Genomic DNA, 19,336 nt, shown 5'->3' on the forward strand with positions numbered 1-19,336 from the left:
ACTATTAAATAATTTTAGCAATAAATTTAGCGTATATAAATAAATATAGTATGTTGACATCTGTGATGGTGATTTGAGGTTACATTTTGAAAGAAGCTGGACGTCAGCAGTAGGAAGATGGCGGAGGCCATGTTGGTACACCCTGCACTGGTCAGCGCTAAACCTTTAGGCTTTCAAAATTAAACATCCAAACAGCATCACAGATGTCAATACACTATATTTATTTATATTACGCTCACTTTATTGCTAAAATTACTGTGAAATTCAAGGACGTAGCTGGGTGTAGCAAATAGAACACCTGCAGTCAGAAGAAGGCAGCGGACAGTCAGATTAGCAAACCTGGTAGCAGCGGAACGCATGCGCAGCCAACGGGACGTCACTTCCATTACCTAATCCGACAGGCCGCTGATTCTGACAGAACACCGGGATGCTGTCACATTTGCTTGTGTCCTCAACCAAACGGTCAAACCATCAAATGTCTGGTGTCATTACTGATCACATGTGCAGCACCATGGCAGTTGCAGATTGAACAAAAGCAGCTTCCTTGGCTGTAAACGATAGGAGGGTTTAATTCCGCTTTAAGGCTGTCAGCAGATCGGCCTCTACGAACTCAGCAGTGTCTAAAAGTAGAGAGCAACTGAGCATGTGCAGAGCAGAGGGAGACAGTGTATTACTGGATTTTAAACAGTATAGACACTTATTTTTAATGGTTTACATATATATACACCTGCAAAAAGGGGGCCAACCTGAAGTGCTCTAGCAGGATTTAATTTTCTGACTAAAGTTCAACCTTAACCCCTTCAATACCAGGCACTTTTACCCCCTTCCTGCCCAGGCTAAAATTTTCAGCTTTCAGCGCTGTCGCACTTTGAATGACAAATTGCACGGTCATGCAACACTGTACCCATATGACATTTTTATCATTTTTTTCCCCCCACACAAATAGACCTTCCTTTTGGTGGTATTTAATCACCAATGGGTTCTTTATTTCTTGGTAAACGAAAAAAAAAAAAAAAAAAAGTTTGAAAACAATTTGCGTTTGTTTCGTTAACAAAATTTTGCAAATAAATAATCATTGACCAGAGCAATACAGTGTTGCCATAGTAACACTGCACTACTCTGCGGAAGTGATCAGGATTTTTTTTAACACATTATGATTGCATATACCAATTAATTTCATTGGTATAAGCAACCATTTTTACTGAATAAAACTAGTTCATTCAGTGTCTTTTGTTGTGATTAGCTGCGATTGACTAAAGCTATTTACATAGTACAGATGGGCCGATTGGCCTTTCTGTATCATATGTTCACTGTGACCAATCACAGCTAGCAACACATTTGTATACAATAGATGGCATGAAAAAGGAAGCCCTTCAATGTTTAAAATTGTCATGTGATCTGCTGTGATTGGTCACAGTGATCACATGACACTGACAGCAGGCTGGTACAGTGATCAGTCACAGCCGGTGACAGATCTCGCCACTGCGCGGCCCCCGCGGGTGAGAGGCGTGTTCTGGGAGGACGTCATATGACGTGCTCCCGCCTGGCCATCATTTTACTATAGGTGTTAAACTGCTGCCCTCCTCAGCTGCTCACGCAATTGGTGTCTAAATGACCAATCAGCACTTATGTCATAGAAAGTGGGGCGAGTTGCATGCTCCTTATATCTTTTACTGCTTCTTAAGAATATGTAAATATTTTAACATCCATGAAAGGGGCACAGGTCCACTGAAAAAGATATTTGACACTTGGGTCAGTTAAAACTTCAGGCTTATTGTGCCACATTGTCTATCATGGAATCTGACCGACAGATACATTACAAGTGCTGCCATAGATGTGATTTCATACATCTGCTGAGGCACATCAGGAAAAGTTTTTACCGCCCTCCCACTAAGCCTTTTCATGGTGACATCACGGTTAGCACATGACCATGGGCCAAGTATAGAAACTGATTATTCCAATGTCACGTCTAGAATGCCATTTAATACATCGGCTAGAAAGTTATTACTAGTAATACATGGGCAAAAATGTGTTGTAGCTGCCATGCAAATGACAGAAACAGAATACTTATAAATTGGAACAGGTAAGAGCCGTATTTACCGGTGTGTACCAGTTTGTGGGTCTCCATTGTGTTCTTCTCACTGAAGGTCTTTCCGCACAGCTCACACATGAAGTCTTTGATACCTTTAAAATAACGAGGAGACACATGAGAAGAGCGAACATCGTGTTTACTTTACTCCTGGTGGCAGGTAAAGGCTCCTCTATAGACAGTGTAAAAGATTGTGGGGGAGATTTATGAAAACGGCATGCTGCAAAATCTTCAGCTTCCAGGGTTTGTTGTCAAAGCTAGATTAAACAAGCTGAACTTAGAAGCGGATTGGCTACCATGTACAGCTACATCAGATTTAGTTGGTTGCCTTCTAGCCTGACTCCATGCTAGACACATAAGGCCGGATCATTCTTCCCTGGAGTGCGCGCGACACGAATGCATGGAATCATCTGATCGATTTTAGAGGAACTCTGGTCAGGAGATTGTCTACTTACACCCTTCATTGGTAACTATACACCATAAATTCTACTTTTCCTTGTTAATACAAGGGATCTTGTTTGTTTACATATGTTGGAAAAATATACACAATGTGTGTGTATATATATATATTTTTTCCTTTGACAGCAAATTAATCCCCTGAGGAAGGCTTTGACCACGAATGTCGAAACGCGTTGGGAATTTGCACACCAGATGTTTGACTTAATATTATGTACTGTTGTATATTTATAAGTCATTGTAGAAATTTGAATGGTGTTATATAGCTTTGACCAGAGCTCATATTTTAAATGTTTATGTGTCTATGCTATGTTGCTATTTTTTCAATAAAAAACTTTTTCAAAATTATTCCTTCAACTATTGTAATTCTGCTGCCGAAAAAAACCCCATTGGGGGAGACTTTCCCACATTGTAACAGATTGTGGAGGATATTTATGAAAATGGCATGCTGCAAAATCTGGTGCAGCTCTGCATAGAAACCAATCAGCTTCCAGGGTTTATTGTCAAAGCTAGATTGAACAAGCTGAACTTAGAATCTGATGCAGCTGTACATGGTAGCCAATCAGCTTCTGAGTGCTCCAGTTTTAGTAAATCTCCCACACTGTCTCCAAGGAAAATTATAGGAAGCCTGCAGGTTTCACTCCCGAGCCCCACTGCCTGCGTCCATAGATTCAGACAGCGGGGCACAGTTCCACCCCCTGCTTCCTCGTCACAAAGTTTGATGGACATCAGTGGGAGCCAATGGCTCCCGCTGTTATTGATCTGCCTTGGAAGGAGGGACAGAGGAGAGAGCCACTGCTCTCATATCTAGCACTGGATTGCAATGGGGCTCTGAGAGGCTCAGAAGGTTTTCTTACCTTAATTCATAGAATGCATTAAGGCAATATACATTAAAAACTTTAGAACCACTTTAAACCATATAGAGAAAGTTTGCCTCAATAACATGACTTTGCCTGGCAGCTGTGGGATCCGTCCATTGGTGTTCCTCTTACCTGTGTGCCTTTTGTAGTGCTTCAGCATGTTGACTTTTTGTGCAAACTTGCGGTGACACTCTACACACTCGTACTCCTTAATGCCCTTGTGTAGCTTCATGTGATGCCGCAGGGCATGTTTGGTCTTCATTCCTGGAGGTCAGTAGTACAAAGAAGGGTGATCTTATTAAACAAAAAAAAAAAACTCTAACTTGATGACATTTAAGGAGCGAAAGTTGAGGTAAGGCCTGTTTACGGCTTTAATAAAAATGAAGGTAGTGGAATAAAAAATGTTTGAAGGAGGAGAAGAGCCCAGCCACAGGACCTGTTGAAGTAAGCGGCCCTTTCTATATTCTTGTCTATACTTGTAACTTAATACCCATTTACTGGACACTGCTTCTGTCTGACACTGGGCGAGTTGGATAGTGTCCTCCATTTGGGCACTGTGGCTGCTCACACCCTCCCCTATGTCACTACGATTACCTAATCATTTTGTTCGACTGGACAGTGAAAGGAGAAGCAGCACATTGATGATCTCATCTCTGTCACGCTGCTCTTTCCTCCTATCAGTATGCTCCTTCCCCTTTTTGTTATGCAGCCAGGCTACATAACAAGAATATACTATATCTATCTATCTATCTATCTATCTATCTATCTATCTATCTATCTATCTATCTATCTATCTATCTATCTATCTATCTATCTATATATATATATATATATATATATTTTTTTTTTTTTTTTTTTTACCATTTACTATGGGTGTGCTACATACGGTAAACTCTGCCCTCAGCAGTATACTGGAGAGTTGGAATATTGCTCTTACACACAGAGCAGGTGCCCTGGTCTAGGACGGTCCAACCCTCCCTCTGCTGTACAACGCTCCAATCAACAATGTTGCTCAGAAAGCACGAGTGTTGTTGACTGGTGACCCGCCATGTAGGGGGAGTGTAAGACTTGTGTGACTAGTGGCCTCGCTTTCCAGTGTGCTGCAGGCACAGGGCAGCTTTACAATACACACACCCACTCCTAGTAGAAGTAAAAAGCAGCCTGACTACATTACACTTAAAAACCTGAGGCTTCAATTGGAATTTAAAAGTGGCAGTAAACTCTTTAAAAATAAATAAAAAAAAGGGAAGATTTACACCTGCGAGGCAAGATCATAATAATGTGCTGGTTTAGTATGCACAGTCACCGGCTGTTGCTCACTGGAATATCTCCTAAAAAGGTGCACGTTTAGGAGATATTCATTTTACCTACAGGTAAGCTTTATTATAAGCTTACCTGTAGGTAAAAATCAAATAAAAAAAAAAAAAAAAATAGGATTTTTTAAAACAGCTTACCTGTAAAATCCTTTTCTTTCGAAGGACATCACGGGACACAGAGCCACAGTAATTACTGATGGGTTATATAGGTATCACTGGTGATTGGACACTGGCACACCCTATCAGGAAGTTCAACCCCCCTATATAATCCCTCCCCCTTGCAGGGATACCTCAGTTTTGTAGCCAAGCAATATAGTGTATTAGAAGAGGGGTGGGACCTCTGTGTCCCGTGATGTCCTTCGAAAGAAAAGGATTTTACAGGTAAGCTGTTTTAAAAAATCCTATTTTCTTTCTCGAACATCACGGGACACAGAGCCACAGTAATTACTGATGGGATGTCCCAGAGCAATGCTACCTGAGGGGGGGGAACCACGACCAAGTAGGGTGCAATCAGACCTGAGGACCCTGTACCGCTGCCTGCAGCACACTACGCCCAAAGGCGATATCCTCATGCCTTCTCACATCCACCTGATAGAATCTGGTGAATGTATGAACTGAAGACCAGGTTGCGGCCTTGCAGATTTGAGCCATAGAGGCCCGGTGATGCACTGCCCAAGAAGCACCAATAGCCCTTGTGGAATGTGCCCTGATCTGAAACGGAGGAATCTTCTGTTTCAAACCGTAAGCTTGAATGATCAACTGTCGAATCCATTTAGAAATGGTAGCTTTTGACGCTGCCTGTCCTCTATTGGGACCCTCTGGCAGCACAAACAAAACATCCGTCTTGCGGATCTGAGTAGTTGCCCCTAGATAGGCCTTAACTGCTCTTACTACATCCAACGAATGTAGAGATCTCTCTTCCGGAGAACAGGGATCTGGAAAAAAGGAAGGTAGAACAATGTCTTGGTTTAAATGAAAATCAGAAACCACCTTCGGTAAAAAACTAGGATGAGGGCGTAGTACCACTCTATCCTTGTGTATAATCAAATAAGGCTCCTTACAGGAAAGGGCTGCTAATTCTGATACTCTTCTAGCAGAAGAGATGGCCACCAGAAAAATTAATTTCCTTGTCAACAAGACCAAAGGAATCTGACTTATTGGTTCAAAAGGCCGTTTCTGTAACACAGCCAGGACCAAATTCAAGTCCCAGGGGTTTAGGGGCGCTTTAACCGGAGGATTAAGACGCATCACCCCCTGCATAAAGTTTCGGACCAAAGAATGCGAAGCAAGTGGCCGCTGAAATAATACTGATAAAGCAGAGACCTGGCCCTTGATGGTACTCAAGGCCAGCTTCATCTCTAATCCCATCTGTAGAAAATCAAGGATTCTACCTATGACATATTTCCTGGGATGCCAACCTCTGGATTCACACCAGGTTATATAAGCCTTCCAGACTCTATGATAAATCATCCTGGAAGCTGGCTTCCTTGCATTAATCAAGGTAGATATGACAGGACCTGAGAGCCCACGACTCTTCAGAACGTGGGTCTCAATAGCCAAACCGTCAAATTTAGCGTTTGTAAGGCAGGATGGAACACTGGACCTTGAGATAACAGGTCTGGGCGTACCGGTAGGGTCCACGGGGAACCCACCGTCATCCTTACTATTTCTGCATACCAAGTCCTTCTGGGCCAAGCGGGGGCCACCAGAAGTACCGACTTCCTTTCCTGCCTGATCCTGCGAAGGAGTCGTGGTAGTAGCAGAATAGGCGGGAATGCGTAAATCAGTGAGAACCGATGCCACGGAATCACCAACGCATCCGTCCCGCATGCAAGAGGATCTTTTGTCCTTGCCACAAATCTGTCTATCTTTTTGTTGAATCGGGATGCAAAGAGATCTACATCTGGAACCCCCCATCTTTGGCATATGGCCCAAAAGACGTCGGGATGCAGAGACCATTCCCCTGGAAGTAACTGCTGGCGACTTAGATAGTCCGCCTGCCAATTCTCTATTCCCGGGATGAAAACTGCCGATATGCATGGCACATGCATCTCTGCCCAGACTAAGATCTGGTTCACCTCTTTTTGAGCAGCTCGGCTCCAGGTGCCTCCCTGATGATTGACATAAGCCACTGCTGTGGCATTGTCGGACTGGATCCTGACCGGACAACCCTGTAGCCTGATAGTCCAGGCTTTTAGAGCTAGATGTATAGCCCGGATCTCCAGAATGTTGATGGGTAAGGTCCTCTCTGTCTTGGACCATACCCCTTGGACCGCAGACTGTTCCAGAACTGCTCCCCAACCTGACAGACTGGCATCTGTTGTTACCACCGTCCAGGTAACCGGTAGAAAGGATTTCCCCTTCTGCAGGTTTTCGGGTATGAGCCACCAATTGAGGCTCTGACGCACCGCATGCGACAGGTGCATCGGAAAGTCTAATGCCTGAACCTTCTTGTTCCAGGTCGACAGAATACTGTGTTGCAGCATTCTTGAGTGAAACTGAGCATAGGGAACTGCTTCGAATGAAGACACCATCTTCCCTAGTAGCCTCATACAAAGGCGGACTGAGGGACCCTTCTTGGTCCTTACTGTCAGAATCAGCTCTCTCAAAGCAGTGATCTTTGCCTGGGGTAGAAATATTTTCTCCTGGCTTGTATGTATAATCAGACCTAAATATTCCAGTCTTCTTACTGGTTTTAGGAAAGACTTTTCTAAGTTGAGGATCCAACCCAGGTGTTCTAGATACCTGACCGTGGTCCTCAAGTTTCCATTCAAAGAGGCTACCGACCGGTCTATCAAGAGCAGGTCATCTAGGTATGCTATGACAGCTATACCCTGAGCCCTTAATCTGGCCAGAGGAGGAGCCAAGATCTTTGTGAACACTCGAGGTGCAGTGGCTATCCCAAAGGGCAGAGCCATAAACTGGAAATGGCGCCCTCCTACCTCGAAGCGCAGAAACTTCTGATGAGCAGGAAAAATGGGCACATGCAGATATGCATCTCTGATGTCTATTAATGCCAGAAATTCTCCTCCCTGCAGGGTGGGAACTACTGTTCGAATTGATTCCATGCGGAAGGATTGAATCCTTAGGAATCGGTTCAGATCCCTTAAGTCCAAAATGGGCCTGACATCCCCATTTGGCTTTTGGACCGTAAAAAGGTTGGAATAGAAGCCCAATCCCTGGTCCTTTGCGGGAACTATCATAATGACCTCCTGCGACAAAAGTCGCTCTAACGCTAGAAGGAGCGACTGCTTCTTCTCTGGGTCTCTGGGAACATTTGATCTGAGGAACCGAGGAGAAGGGAATTCCTGAAACTCCAGCTTGTACCCTAAGGTTACCGTGGAGACTACCCATCTGTCCTGGAAGTCCTCCTGCCAGAGCTCTGAGAATTGTCGCAGTCTTCCCCCCACTCGAGTGAGCGGGGGCGCCCCCTCATGCAGAGGTCTTAGTGTTTTGCCTAGTAGGCTTCTTTCCCCAGGACTTCTTTTGTCCCTGGGGTTGACTCTTGTCTCTGGATCCCGATGGAGGCGGCCGTCGAGACTGCCTGGAGGCTGAAGCCCCCGGCGCTGGGGAAAGAGTCCGTTTGAAAGAGGGACGCTTACTCTTCTTCTTGACAGGTAAGAGAGTGCTTTTCCCACAAGAGATTCTCTTGATATAGTTATCCAAGTCCTCTCCAAACAACCTTGCACCACAAAATGGAAACCCAGCCAGTAGCTTCTTACATGGTGCTTCGGCTGACCAATTTTTCAACCATAGGATTCTACGTATATGCACCAACCCCAGTGAAAGACGGGAGGTTTGCACGATAGAATCTCTAATGGCGTCAACCACAAAGCATAAGGCCGCTGGAAGGTTAGCAAACCCCTGGGCCTGCTGTTCAGGTAATACTTTGATGACCTGCTTAACATGGTCTCTTAAGTATTGACAGACTCCAATCGCTGCTATTGCAGGTTGGGCCACTGATCCTGCTAAGGAGAAAACATCCTTCAATAGGGATTCCATCCTTTTATCTACAGGATCCCTGAGCATCTGAGCATTGTCTACAGGACAAGTCAGGCTATTATTTATTGAGGAAATGGCGGCATCAATAGCCGGAATTCCCCACATTTTAATAAACTTTTCTTCCATCGGATAAAGTGTTGAAAACTTTCTCGGCGGAAAAAAACGTTTGTCTGGGTGATCCCACTCAGAATAAATAAGCTTTTCAAGTAAAGTATGAACAGGAAAAGCATGTGCTGCTTGGAAAGGTTTCAGTGACCCCAAACAGAAGAGGATTCTTTAGCAGTTTCAGGTATGGGCAACTTAAATGTGGAGCGGACCAATCCAGTGAGGATCTGCACTAAGACTTTCTCCTCTTGGGAAGTCGCAGAGGGTCCCTCTCCACCTGAATCCTCCGAAGAGGAATCATCCATCCCATCCCGATCCTCTGAAAGGGATTCATCTCCTTTATCCCAGAGCTCCTCTGTCTGAGGGTCTTGGGGAACAGAGGAAAGCCTAGTGCGTTTTCTTCCACTGAGTGAAGACGTAATCACGGCCATTAATCTTTCCTCTAGACCACTAATGGTTGAGGAAAAAACCTCTTGTGTAATATATACAGGGGCTGAAGTGCCAGAAGCAGGTGTAGCCCCTGACCCCAATGGCTCTCCCTGGCTAGCCGTCCCTGGCCCATCTTTAGGGGGGAAGGATGCTGCCGACAGGAGGCCCTCAGAACCTGAACGAGATCCCCTAGTGTCTCTGGTTCCTGGGGTGCTTGAACCTCTTCTACCCATAGTGCAAAGCAACAAGGTGTGAGGTATACAAATGAACACTGTCCGCTGAGCGATGTAGTCTGGCTAAAAGCCTTGCTACCCAATGCTCAGTCTGGTGTTACTTCAGTAAATGCTGCCTAGGAGAATGCCTGTGTCCCACCTTACATGCGACCGTCAGCTCTGTGTCTCTCAGAAGGCTGAGTGCACCTGTACAGAGTGCCTCTAATAGCCTGCAGCTGGCCTGAGTGGGAGTCTAAACACTCTGTGCTGACATCCCGCCCCCTCCTCTACCGCCCCCCCCCTCGAGTTTTGAAAAAAACGAGCGCTTCCCACACTGCCGACTCTCCTGTCATGCTCTGGAGAAAAGGCTGGGGATGGGGGGGGGGGGGGGGGGGGAGAGGATGGGGGGGGGGGGGGGGAGAGGAGGGAGACTGGTAACAAGATTTGCCTGAACGGCTATCTTCAGAGATGGTGGCCATTAGGCCACAGAGCCCGGGTGGTATAACCACTTTCTAGACCCCTGTGGCCCCTCTCTAGCCTGGGGGGGAACATTCAAACATGAGAAATCCCCCCATCCACCTTACCTGCTTGCAGCCTGCTTGATACGCTGGGACATACACAGCGATTACAACACCTGAGACAGACATTCAGCATGTGTAGGTTTGTGCTCTTAGCAGCCCCCGGTGGTCACAATAGGCATAGCATGCATTTACCTTAAAGGAGAAAAGCCACTAGAACTCAAAAATTCTGTGGAATCTCCTCTTACCTTATCCAGCCGCAGGGTGCTGTTTACACAGACCCAATCTTCACCTCTCATGGTGGGCTCCGTTTGAAAAAAACCGTCAGAGACTGGGGCCCCCATCAGTAGGGGGATCCAACAGTTCTGGGACCGTAAAGCACCTCGCCAGAAATTAGGAAGTTTAAAGCCATTTTCTGATCTGCGGGGTCCAGCTCTCTAAAAAGAGAAGCATTACGGGTAAAACCTCGTTTCTTCGGACACGAGGCCCGGGTACCATTCAATTCGGCCATGAAAAGACACTTTGAATGGATCCAGTTCGCCTGGCTTGCCCCAGTATAGGATCTTAGGATATTCCCTTTGGAGCTCAGCACAGGACATCTTTACACGTCCATCACCTAAGACACTGGCGTAAAAACTGAGGTATCCCTGCAAGGGGGAGGGATTATATAGGGGGGTTGAACTTCCTGATAGGGTGTGCCAGTGTCCAATCACCAGTGATACCTATATAACCCATCAGTAATTACTGTGGCTCTGTGTCCCGTGATGTTCGAGAAAGAAAAAAATATTACTACATTCCAGGGTTTACTACCACTTTAACACCTTTTATCTTGTGCCTGCCAACATGTATTCCTAGGGCATCATAAAGTTTATCAGTAATCTATTCTAGTGTAATAGAACACATGCACTTTACCTTTCCCACACTCTGCACATAGATACTCCCGGATGTTATCATGGACTCTCATGTGTTCTTTTAACATGTCCTTCCTGGCAAACGACTTGCCGCACTGTTCACACCCGTGGCTTTTTACCCCTGGAAGAAATGTAATGCGTTGTTAATGAACAGAAATTGACTTCTATGTAAATCATTTCTGAAGACAAGGAAGCATTCCCTTGACATGGCTGTGTACAATACCTGAGTGAATAAGTTTGTGTCTCTCCAGGTTTCCTATGCTGTTGAAAATCCGGCCACAAACTTCACACGGATGTATGTATCTGCAAGAAAAACACGACAAGGACATACAATATCAACACACAGCAAGTTTCACAATATGTGCTGTACAATACCAATAGACGGCAGCTTTAAAGTGAACCTGTGCTGGTCAAAAATAGAATAATAATAATAATAATAATTACATTGTGTATAATAAATATTTACATTTCTACTTCACATTTGGTCTGTCATTTAAAATCCTGAGGGGTTATAGTGTGCCTCATGCACCAGGTCTTCTTTCCATTTTATTTATGGATTGGACCGACCAAATGTTATTGCACCGATTGCCAATCCTTATTATATTTATATTTAAAAGCACACTTACTACTTTTATGTGTATGGACTCTACTTTTATTAGTGATCTGCAGTAAGCCCTCTTAATGGCGACAACCCATTCACACTTGCGTGACTTGTCATATGACTTTGGACATCAAAGTCGGATGACAAGCCGTACCCCATGTTTTCCAATGATAGCCATTCATATTTATGTGGGACTTAAAGCTGAGGTCCGCCCAACACCTGAAAAAATTAAGAGCCAGCAGCTACACATACTACAGCTGCTGACTTAGACTTTAGGACAGGCAAGTGTCCTGTTATTAAAAGTATTAACACCGATAGCTCTTCTCCCCTAGTCAGTTCCATCCCCTCCCAGTTAGAATCACTCCCTAGGTAACACATTTAACCCCTTGATCGCCCCCCCCCCCCCTAGTGTTAACTCCTTCCCTGCCAGTGACATTTATACAGTAAATGTTTTTTTTATAGCACTGATTGCTGTATATATATATGTAACTGGTCCCAAAATAGTGTCAAAATAGTGTCAAAAGTGTCCGATCTGTCCGCTGCAATGTCACAGTCACGATAAAAATTGCAGATCACCGCCATTACTAGTAAAAAAAAAAAAAATAATCAAAAAAATAAAAAATGCCATAAATCAATAACCTATTTTGTAGGTGCTATAACTTTTGGCAAACCAATCAATATAAGATTATTGCGATTTCTTTTTAACAAAAATATGTAGAAGAATATATATCGGCCTAAACGGAGGAAGAATTTTTTTAATTATTTTTTTTAAATTGGGATATTTATTATAGAAAAAAGTAAAAAAAAATAAAATGTTTTTTTTCAGAATTGTCACTTTTTGTTTATAGTTTTTTTTTTATATATATATATATATAAACAATAAACAGAGGTGATCAAATACCACCAAAAGAAAGCTCTATTTGTGGGGGGGGGGGGTGCATTCACGTACAGTGTTACATGACCGCGCAATTGTCATTCAAAATGTTACAGCGCTGAAAGCTGAAAATTGGCCTGGGCAGGAAGGGGGTGAAAATGCCCAGTATTGAAGAGGTTAATATTAGTTACTCCATCACTCTCTGGGTTGTGGATGAACCATCTGCAGTAAACTGACATGAGATGGTGATGAGGAAAGATCATAGACACACATAATGAAGGAAGCCTGGTTCAGTACACGGCTCTTACTTTTGCACCTCTGGATCAGGCAGGTTCTCGCGGTGAATGACCATGTGCGCGTGGTATGTTGCTTTGAGGGCAAACCGCCGGTGACAGATACTGCAATTGTACCCATTCTCAGCATGGACATCCATAATGTGCTTCAAGTATTCCTTCCCCCGAGCAAAGGAGATCTAAGAAAAGAACAACAACATTTGCAGCTAGATTTTACAGTTCTTTATCATGGTTTCCAGTTCCCTATACAAACTACAGAACACATCCTCTTATGTTATCAGGAGCGGGTCTGTAGTCCTACCAGACTTCCTCTCCTAGGGCAACAGCACTGCTCCTTCATAGATAAAGTTACTGAGTGTTGTCACTCTAGGACAGGATCACCAGGTGATAAAATCCTGAAAAAAAATAAAATAAAAATAAAATAAAAACGCAGCCACCACATCTAAAAGACGGGTAAGCTGCTACATACACAATTATTGCTCTTGTGTTTGGATACAATTCACACTCAATTAATGGCATTAGGGAAAATGTAACTGTTCTCAGGGCTAGCACCAATAAAAAAAAAAAAAAAAAAACAGATTTTTTTTTTTTTAAATCACACATCTGTTGCCTTTTTTTGTGACAAGCTTACAGTTATAATGTTCATCTAATGTTTAATGTATTTATTCCCATACATTAAAGTGGTTGTAAACCCTCGAGGTTTTTCACTTTCATGCATTCTATGCTTTAAGGTGAAAAACCTCCTGTGATGCAGCACCCCCAGAGCCTGAACCCGGTCTTTCCAGCGACGAGCACACCAGCTCCAGCCGGTGTCCCGGGTCCTGATTGGCTAGACCGATATTGGCTCCCGTTGCTGTCAATGCAATGACGCAGGAGCCAGGGGGGGGGGGGGGGGGCCGAGTCCTGCGATCTGTGTCAATGGACGCAGCAGCAGGACACGGGAGCGCGCCCGCACGGGTGCCCCGAAGGAGAGCGGCTCTCCAACCGGGCACTCGAGAAGAGGAGGGGCAAGGAGCACCGCTGAGGGACCCCAGAAGAGGAGGATCGGGGCCACTCTGTGCAAGTAGGACATGTTTTTTTTGTTTTTTTCTAAAACGAACCTTTACATATCCTTTAACCACTTGAGCCCCGGATCATTATGCTGCCTAAGGACCAGAGGTCTTTTTCCAATTTGGCACTGCGTCGCTTTAACTGCTAATTGCGCGGTCATGCAATGCTGTACCCAAACGAAATTTGCGTCCTTTTCTTCCCACAAATAGAGCTTTCTTTTGATGGTATTTGATCACCTCTGCAGTTTTTATTTTTTGCGCTATAAACGGAAAAAGACCGAAAATTTTGAAAAAAAAAAAATGATATTTTCTACTTTTTGTTATAAAAAAAATCCAATAAACTCAATTTTAGTCATACATTTAGGCCAAAATGTATTCGGCCACATGTCTTTGGTAAAAAAAATGTCAATAAGCATATATTTATTGGTTTGCGCAAAAGTTATAGCGTCTACAAACTAGGGTACATTTTCTGTAATTTACACAGCTTTTAGTTTATGACTGCCTATGTCATTTCTTGAGGTGCTAAAATGGCAGGGCAGTACAAAACCCCCCCAAATGACCCCATTTTGGAAAGTAGACACCCCAAGGAAATTGCTGAGAGGCATGTTGAACCCATTGAATATTTATTTTTTTTGTCCCAAGTGATTGAATAATGACAAAAAAAACCAAAAAATTTTTACAAAAAGTTGTCACTAAATGATATATTGCTCACACAGGTCATGGGCCTATGTGGAATTGCACCCCAAAATACATTCAGCTGCTTCTCCTGAGTACGGGGATACCACATGTGTGGGACTTTTTGGGAGCTTAGCCGCGTACGGGGCCCCGAAAACCAAGCCCCGCCTTCAGGATTTCTAAGGGTGTAAATTTTTGATTTCACTCTTCACTGCCTATCACAGTTTCGGAGGCCATGGAATGCCCAGGTGGCACAAAACCCCCCCAAATGACCCCATTTTGGAAAGTAGACACCCCAAGCTATATGCTGAGAGGCATGGTGAGTATTTTGCAGCTCTCATTTGTTTTTGAAAATGAAGAAAGACAAGAAAAAACTTTTTTTTTTCTTCTTTTTTCAAAACTTTGTGACAAAAAGTGAGGTCTGCAAAATACTCACTATACCTCTCAGCAAATAGCTTTGGGTGTCTACTTTCCAAAATGGGGTCATTTGGGGGGGTTTTGTGCCACCTGGGCATTCCATGGCCTCCGAAACTGTGATAGGCAGTGAAGAGTGAAATCAAAAATTCACGCCCTTAGAAAGCCTGAAGGCAGTGATTGGTTTTCGGGGTCCCGTACGCGGCTAGGCTCCCAAAAAGTCTCACACATGTGGTATCCCCGTACTCAGGAGAAGCAGCAGAATGTATTTTGGGGTGTAATTTCACATATTCCCATGGCATGTTTGAGCAATATATCATTTAGTGACAGCTTTGTGCAAAAAAAAAAAAAAAAAAAAAAAAAAATTTGTCTCTTTCCCGCAACTTGTGTCGCAATATAAAATATTCCATGGACTCGACATGCCTCTCAGCAAATAGCTTGGGGTGTCTACTTTCCAAAATGGGGTCATTTGGGGGGGGTTTTGAACTGTCCTGGCATTTTATGCACAACATTTAGAAGCTTATGTCACACATCACCCACTCTTCTAACCACTTGAAGACAAAGCCCTTTCTGACACTCATTGTTTACATGAAAAAGTTATTTTTTTTTTTGCAAAAAAATTACTTTGAACCCCCAAACATTATATATTTTTTTAAAGCAAATGCCCTACAGATTAAAATGGTGGGTGTTTCATTTTTTTTTTTCCACACAGTATTTGCGCAGCGATTTTTCAAACGCATTTTTTGGGGAAAAAACACACTTTTTAAAATTTTAATGCACTAAAACACACTATATTGCCCAAATGTTTGATGAAATAAAAAAGATGATCTTAGGCCGAGTACATGGATACCAAACATGACATGCTTTAAAATTGCGCACAAACGTGCAGTGGCAACAAAATAAATACATTTTTAAAAGCCTTTAAAAGCCTTTACAGGTTACCACTTTAGATTTACAGAGGAGGTCTACTGCAAAAATTACTGCCCTCGATCTGACCTTCGCGGTGATACCTCACATGCATGGTGCAATTGCTGTTTACGTTTGACGACAGACCGCCGCTTGCGTTCGCCTTAGCGCGAGAGCAGGGGGCGACAGGGGTGCTTTTTTTTTTTTTTTTTTTTTCTTTATTATTTTTTTTGCTTTTTTATCTTATTTTTAAACTGTTCCTTTCATTTTTTTTTTTTTTTTTAATCATTTTTATTGTTATCTCGGGGAATGTAAATATCCCCTATGATAGCAATAGGTAGTGACAGGTACTCTTTTTTGAAAAAATTGGGGTCTATTAGACCCTAGATCTCTCCTCTGCCCTCAAAGCATCTGACCACACCAAGATCGGTGTGATAAAATGCTTCCCCAATTTCCCAATGGCGCCATTTACATCCGGCGAAATCTAAGTCATAAAATGCTCGTAGCTTCCGGTTTCTTAGGCCATAGAGATGTTTGGAGCCACTCTGGTCTCTGATCAGCTCTATGGTCAGCTGGCTGAATCACCGGCTGCATTCTCAGGTTCCCTGTTGAGACAGGAGAGCCAGAGAAAAACACGGAAGACGGTGGGGGGGGGCTTTCCCTCCCACGGCTTGTAAAAGCAGTCTAGAGGCTAATTAGCCACTAGGATTGCTTTTACATGAAAGCCGACCGCTGGCTGAAAAGAATGATACCAAGATGATACCTAAACCTGCAGGCATCATTCTGGTATAACCACTCAAAGTCGTGAATGGCGTACCTGAAGACAAAAAAATGGTTAACAATAAAGCACAGTAAACGGTAAAGTATAAAAAATTGCATATCTGAAAAGCAAACATGATAAAACATAATAACAATAAAACATTGCAGAATAGAATACAGTAAAAAAGAGCAGAACAAGAGAGAGAGAATAGAGAGAGAGAGAACAATAAAACGACAACTATTTTTTTTTATTTTATATATATATATTTTTTTTTTTTTTTACACTTTTTTTGTAACTAACTTTTATAACTGTAACCGGTTCCAGGTTCGGGTCTCTCAAAATGCGATGGCATCTTGGGAGACCCTGTGAAAGTGTGTCCTAGTCTGTGCAATGCTGTACCCTACGCTAATACTCAACTAGTGAATGGTAGCGTTCAAAACATTCACCAATGCAAAAACCAGGATTGTCAGGACAGGAGGGACAATAATAGCGGGTGTCACGCCTATATTCGCGCTTGCTGCAGACACGACATCTTTTTTGGGGGTTCGTTGGGTAGGGGTACTCGGGAGGACATAAAGAAAATGCCTCTCATGCAGCCGACTGCATTTGGTTGGGGATGTGAATGGGGGAAGTACGGGCGCTGCAGAAGTGGTGGGTTCCCAATTAGGATTGGCGAATGCAGCAGGAAGGGCATTATGGGCACGACGGGCCTGTGTTTGTCTTTTTGGTGGCAGCGGGACACTACTTGTGCTTGCCACCTCACCAGCTTGAACTGCACTTATGGGACTCGCCACGTCACCAAGTGTTGCTGCAGTGCTGGTTTGACTACGACCGGGGTGTACTAGGCCGCTGGTGCTTGCCAGTTCACCAAAACGCTACCAAAAAAACTGTTAGCGATCGCAGGGATCAGGCCTGACTCTGCGAACGCTGCAGTTATGCGTTAAGTGTTTTGTAAGTGACAGTGATCGATCGATACTGCACTTGGGTGGGCTGGGCCAGGCGGAGGGGCAAAATGCAGGTGCTAGCAGGTATCTGGGCTGATCCTGCTAACACTGCGTTTTTGGGAACCCTAAACTGCTGGGGACGCCAGTATAGATCTGATCAGATATTGATCCGTTCAGATACTATACCACTAAGGGAGGTGTACGGTGCGTGCGTGGGTGTTAGCGGTACTGGCGCTAATCTGACGCTGCTTGGGGCTGGTGCTTGCCAGTTCACCAAAATACTACCAAAAAAACTGTTAGCGATCGCAGGGATCAGGCCTGACTCTGCGAACGCTGCAGTTATGCATTTAGTGTTTTGTAAGTGTCAGTGATCGATCGATACTGCACTTGGGTGGGCTGGGCCGGGCTGGGCCGGGCTGGGCCGGGCGGAGGGGCAAAACGCAGGTGCTAGCAGGTATCTGGGCTGATCCCGCTAACACTGCGTTTTTGGGAACCCTAAACTGCTAGGGACGATAGTATAGATCTGATCGGATCAGATATTGATCCGTACAGATACTATACCACTAAGGGAGGCGTATGCTGCGTGCGTGGGTGTTAGCGGTACTGGCGCTAATCTGACGCTGCCTGGGGCGACGCATATCACCGCCGGGCGATCAGGGGGCTAAACCTTTATTCGGTAATAAACGGCGGGTGCCCTGACACTATAAAAAATAAACAAACTAACCAGCGTCACCCGTAACAGCTATACGGTGATCAGTGGTGAAAGGGTTAACTAGGGGGCAATCAAGGGGTTAAAACATTTATTCGGTAGTATATGGGGGTCCCTGTCGCTATAAAACGCTGACGGCGAACCTAAATATTTACCTCCCTAACTAGCGTCACCAGCGACACTAATACAGCGATCAGAAAAATGATCGCTTAGCGACACTGGTGACAGGGGGTGATCAAGGGGTTAAAACTTTATTAGGGGGGGTTAGGGGGGTATCCTAGACCTAAAGGGGGGTAATACTAACTGTCCCAACACTGTAACTGTCACAAACTGACACCAATGCAGTAATCAGAAAAAAAAAAAAAAAAAACTGCTGGTGTCAGTTTGTGACGGGGGGGGGGGGGGGGGAAATCGGGGTGTTTTGTGTGCCTGGCATGTTCTACTGTGTGTGTAGTGTTGTGCACTCACATACCTGTCTTCTCTCCTCGGGCCGGAACGGAAATTACCGAGCCGAGGAGAGATGACATCATTTCCTTTGCTGCTGTTTAGCATACAGCAGCAAAGGAATGATGTGATTGGCCGACGGCGATCGCGAGGGGGGGCCACGAACGGATGGCCTCCCCCTCACCTCTGATTGCCGCTGGACAAAAGACGACCGCCTCGGGCACCGGGGGGGGGTCCAATCGGACCCCCCACCCGCGGAAGGCAAATCACGTATATTTACGTGATTTTGCCTGTCCGTGCCACCTTGCCGACGTAAATCGGCGTGAGGCGGTCGTCAAGTGGTTAAACAACCAGCAAAAGTTTCATTACTTGAATAGGGTGGAATCTGAAAGGCCTTATGGTATAAATACATTTTGGTACAAATATCTTCTGTAGGATCTTACTGTGATAATTAGCGGTATGGAACAACACAGCATTTAGATTAGACTGATGGAGTATTTCATGTGCTGCACATTAGACTAGTGTGTCACATACAGCACAGGGAACAGAGTGGGATGGTTTGATGATTTAATATACAACACAGCCAGAACTAGCCAACTTTTGCTAGTATTATAATAAAGCATGAAGCTCTCTGGGGGTAGGCAGTTGGTATGGATATCCTCCCACTTCCCTCACTTCCTGGTTATCAGCCACCAAAAATGAAACTTGTCTTTTAACAAAGCTACCAGACAGCATTATCATTTAGGCCTCATGCACACAAGATGTCGGT

At 44.3% G+C, this 19,336-nt stretch overlaps 1 protein-coding gene across 1 annotated transcript in view; it reads right to left on the bottom strand.

Annotated features, from left to right (window-relative positions):
- The window catches only part of PRDM15 (PR/SET domain 15), a gene marked incomplete in the record, with an annotated part of 68,316 nt that overhangs the window by 13,188 nt on the left and 35,792 nt on the right, over positions 1-19,336 (bottom strand). The window contains 5 exon segments of the mRNA XM_073617264.1: positions 2,101-2,184; positions 3,538-3,669; positions 10,900-11,019; positions 11,122-11,201; positions 12,682-12,845. Of these exon segments, the coding sequence (XP_073473365.1) occupies positions 2,101-2,184; positions 3,538-3,669; positions 10,900-11,019; positions 11,122-11,201; positions 12,682-12,845 (580 nt within the window).

The sequence above is a fragment of the Aquarana catesbeiana genome, linkage group LG02 (genome assembly GCF_042186555.1).
Source record: "Aquarana catesbeiana isolate 2022-GZ linkage group LG02, ASM4218655v1, whole genome shotgun sequence".
Lineage (NCBI taxonomy): Eukaryota > Metazoa > Chordata > Amphibia > Anura > Ranidae > Aquarana > Aquarana catesbeiana.